This window comes from Panulirus ornatus, chromosome 13 (genome assembly GCF_036320965.1).
Source record: "Panulirus ornatus isolate Po-2019 chromosome 13, ASM3632096v1, whole genome shotgun sequence".
Lineage (NCBI taxonomy): Eukaryota > Metazoa > Arthropoda > Malacostraca > Decapoda > Palinuridae > Panulirus > Panulirus ornatus.
This window is the reverse complement of record NC_092236.1, coordinates 51,462,435-51,466,669: the sequence shown is the minus strand read 5'-3', so window position 1 is coordinate 51,466,669 and position 4,235 is coordinate 51,462,435. Positions and strand designations below refer to the sequence as shown.

Sequence of the window (4,235 nt, the reverse complement as noted above, 5' to 3'; positions counted from 1 at the left end):
GATATTGATGAGGTTGTCTCTCCGTCTCTCTTTCGAACGGCTGACCGATCCTTCTTTCAAATCTACCCAGCTAGCTACCATAACATTTCTACCTTTCAATCTACCCTGCTAGCTACCATAACCTTTCTACCTTCTTTTCAATCTACCGAGCTAGCTACCGTAACCTTTCTACCTTCTTTTCAATCTACCCAGCTAGCTACCATAACCTTTCTACCTTTCAATCTACCCTGCTAGCTACCATAACCTTTCTACCTTCTTTTCAATCTACCGAGCTAGCTACCATAACCTTTCCACCTTCTTTTCAATCTACTCAGCTAGCTACCGTAGCCTTTCTACCTTCCTCCAGTCTACCCAGCTACCCTTAACTTTTCTACCTTTAAGCTTCAGGTCTACTGAGACGTCTAAGGGGCTCTGACTCATCTCCTTATTCTTTTTCTCACCCTGCATCCCAGAGCATCTTGCCTTGAGGGTTGGGAGGGAGGGAGACAGACAGACAGACTCGAACCCTGCTATTGTGACGTGCCCTGTGAAAGCTCAAACCACCGTCCTTTTTACTCCCGGTCTCGGGAACCTTCAACCACACTCTCCCGACGTTCCCTTGTGAGGAGCTGCCTTCATCACACGGTACGCCCTTAGGGGCAGTAGGCGGCGGGCCTTACACTGATAGCTAGTCCCCCTCCCTCCCCTCTCGCGCCTCCTCCTCTATTTCATAATATGTCCCAAAGAGGCGGCTGCTGCCCAAGGTCACTGCAGCCTGTAGTGGAAAACGTCCAGACACACTCTTCCCGTAATGCGCTGCAGGCGGCCTGGTACCCTCGCATCTCAGAAACCCCTGGTGACGCTCTCCTCTAACAGTGACCTCCCGAGAAGCCATCAGAACGCATAATGCGTTCTTCGTCGATCCTCCTTCTTCCCCCTCCCCATCCTGAAATGAACGCAAGAAATTTACGCGTTCATTAAAGTGTAGTATACGCAGATGGCGCAGGTTATTGATTGGACGTGGTGGGAGGGCGTAGAAATCCACGAGGGAGGAAAAGGACGTGGTTGATCACATACGCGGAAACTGATTTGAGTGTGGACGGGAAGGGGGGAAGTCTTCCATCTCTTTATGCTTAGATAAATGGGAAATGGATCCAGTTGCAGTTTGCAGATTGGACTCAAAAGACCGAATGAAGGAAGTAACTCGAACGCACTCCGTTTTCTTTCCTCGTGAGAGATAGTACGAAGGAGCGGATGAGAAGGACTTTATAGAACATCGTATCAAAGCGGTGTCTCGTCTGAAATCTAATCAGGGTTTTTTTGTCTCCCCCCCCCCCCCAAAAAAAAGAAATAAAGACTAAAAGTATAAACCCAACTTCTTCCTGAAGTTTTGGAATAAACAGCGGCAAATAACTTCAACAAATAACAGGATGGAAGTTAGAAATCACCAGGAGGCAACATACTCTTAAAGATTTTATCTGGATGTTTGATCTATTCTCCATTCAGATCACGACGATATTCGGTATTATTTTTTTATGATTGCATGTGGGAGGGAGGGAAGGAGGGAGGGAGGGACGAGGCGGTTTGGAGTTCAAGGTAGGAGAGTGAGAGAGGAGGTGTGGTTTGGAGGCTGGGGTTACGTACTGACGAGGTGTGGTATCTGTGCTGGGAGGGAAAGTGGAGAGAGGATAGGAGGGTGGTACTGGAAGGAGGAGGGGACGAGGGAAGATGTTATTGGAGGGAGGAAGGGAACGAGGGAGTATTGGAGGGAGGGAGGCACATGATACAAGGCGGGGGAGGAGGGTAGGATCGTGGGATGGGTGGAGGGAGGGAGGGATGGAGGACGGTAGGTACAGGACGGCGGAGGGAGTCAGTAGCCAGGCTGGTGGCCCAGGAGGAGGATGGCTCCGCCACTCGCGCTCCGCGGGAACCGCTGACTGACTCACTCACTGCCCCACCGAGGATTGACCTCACCCCGTGACCCACTGCAGCAGCCCCGCCCACGCCGACTCCCGGAGCCACAAGACCTGCGGATCCCCCGCCAAGTCATGAAGGGAGGACGCTCGTTCTTCGCCTCCTCCCGTGACGCTATGGCCTCGTAAACAATTAACGCGACGCGAGAATGAGAGATAGCTGTCATGGAGATATCTCTCGCGGTGAACGGTATCGAAGCACGTGCTCTTAAAAGTGGGAGATAAGTAGAGAAATACGTGTTTTTCGGAATGATCCTGAAGGACTGTGGGACACCAGACTTGAGTTTCGCCTCAGCGTCGCCAGCGTGAAACTAGTACCACACAATGCTGGGCCTCGCCACCCTCAAAGGACGACTGGTGGTCGTCAGCTCGCGAGGATCACTGAGCCACGTCTCACCACACCCACCTGGCCAGAGTGGAAGCCCAGGGACCTGTGATTCCCTCCTCGTAACCCTGACGTGGGAGAAACTGACCATGGCCTCACTCATTCCCTCGCCCAACTGTCGCACCCATTACTAAGATGATCCTTTTTCTTGGCCCTGTGTCCCCTCCGTCCATACTTCTCTCCTTCGTGTTCCTCTCGTATGTGCTTCTCCTTCTTCTGTCCGTCGCGGGAACGGTAGATGCTGCTTACGTCGCGGAGTCCTCCGAATTCGTCACTTCCAAGGTCCAGAAGTCGCCAGGATTACCCTGCGGGTCTCGCTGTGATTCATTCGTCCCGGTTGCGTCTACGGGCGGGCGAGGAGCGCATCACCCACGACCCATGACATCTACTCTGACGCCCATGGAGCCCACGCTAACTACAGAAGCGCCCGGGACGCCCAATGTATCCGTCTTCATACCAGCGTCGTCAGGGGACCATCACCAAGAGCGTCCCAAAAGTACCACTGGCCACTTAGGAAACCCCGATCATAATGATGGTGGTGTAAGATCGCTACATCCCGATCAACCCCGAAAACCACGACTTCGAAGTGGTCTCCTTCTCTCTCGACCTTTCATATTCTCCCCTGAATATTCACGGTCCCTCATTCAATCAAAATATTTAGAAGATCCTGCCCTCCCCGGTGCATCTAGAGGTACATCCCTCACGTCCTCGGGGCAGGGCTCCGACGAGGTCTCTGGCCTCGGCTCCGGAACAGAAGCTCTGCAATCACCCGTCTCAGGAGATTCGGACGGAGGAGGCCCAGTGCACCAGGACGACGACTCGGACGACGAACGTCCGGGCCCTGGTGGAGGCAGAGGGGGTGTCGTCGACGACAAGACACCTGCAGGACCGAACGGAACGATGACCCGCTGCGACGCCGATGGGAGAGAACGCCCAAGAAACAGCTCGAGCGAGTGTGGGATGGTAAGGGTAAATCTGTCGGAGAAAGAGAGGCAAAGTACCGAGAGAAGAACGCCCGTCGGTGGCCAGAGACTTAAAGAATTATCAAATCCTCTGAAAGGCAGAGACGTGAGGAAGTTCAGGGATAAGAAAACGGAAAGTAAGAGAAAAATCAACCGTAGTCTCGTTCCTTCCGCCGAGAGAACACGGAATGTGGCATCTAATGACGTTCGAACGAGCACAAACGATCAGGTCGAACTGGAGGTTCGTTTGCCAGTCTCAGAAAATACGGGTGTTAGAACCAGTACCTCGAGGCCATTAAGCCGAGGCCCTTCCGACTTGACGATAGACTATTATGTTAGTGTCAAGAAGAGAGGCATAGAAACGTCCGAAATAGCCAGGGGAAAGAACATGGGAGGTCACTCTCGAAACAGAACTGCTAGAAATGAAAAAGGGTCGGGTGTGCTCACAGTGTCGTTGTCGGAAAACGAGATATTGACTCCAAAAGACAAGGACTCGGTGAAGGGTGAAGAGGGCTGGGAAGACGTGACGAAAAGGAACATGAAAAAGAAGACAGAACACCAAAGTGGAATGAGGAACTTGAGGGAAACGCTTCCTGAAGTGGTGACACCCAGTTCGCCTCAGGCACAAGCCTCGACCTCGTCACCTCATCTCGACTTTTGGGAACTCCACATCTCCCCGTTCAACCCAGACCAGAGCTTCGATATCTTAGACCAACCCTCGCGCGATCCATCCATTATTCCTCCGAGGCCAAAGACCAACCTCACGGACCACCCTCCTCCCACTAACACCCGTCCGGAGGGGGAGGTGGTGGCTTCGAGAACGCCCCTCCTCCAGCCACTCAAAGTCTCCGCCGCCTCGCCCCGGGACACCGCGGGTGAATTACGCCCGACGGGGAATCTATCATCAAGCTTTGAGTTAGTGCGAGGGCTGGGTGA

General features: G+C 53.1%; 1 protein-coding gene across 3 annotated transcripts in view; it reads left to right on the top strand.

Moving 5' to 3' along the window:
• The first annotated feature begins 1,703 nt into the window (after positions 1-1,703).
• The window catches only part of LOC139752870 (cholecystokinin receptor type A-like), a 183,505-nt gene continuing 180,973 nt past the window's right edge, over positions 1,704-4,235 (top strand). For 2 of the 3 annotated variants that reach the window (XR_011713602.1, XR_011713601.1), the window contains exon 1: positions 1,705-4,235. This exon is cut by the window's right edge and continues 641 nt beyond it. Coding sequence is in view for 1 of the 3 variants with exons in the window: in XM_071668868.1 (XP_071524969.1) it covers positions 2,473-4,235 (1,763 nt within the window). In the remaining 2 variants the exon portion in view is untranslated. The other variant, XM_071668868.1, reaches the window with a different exon arrangement.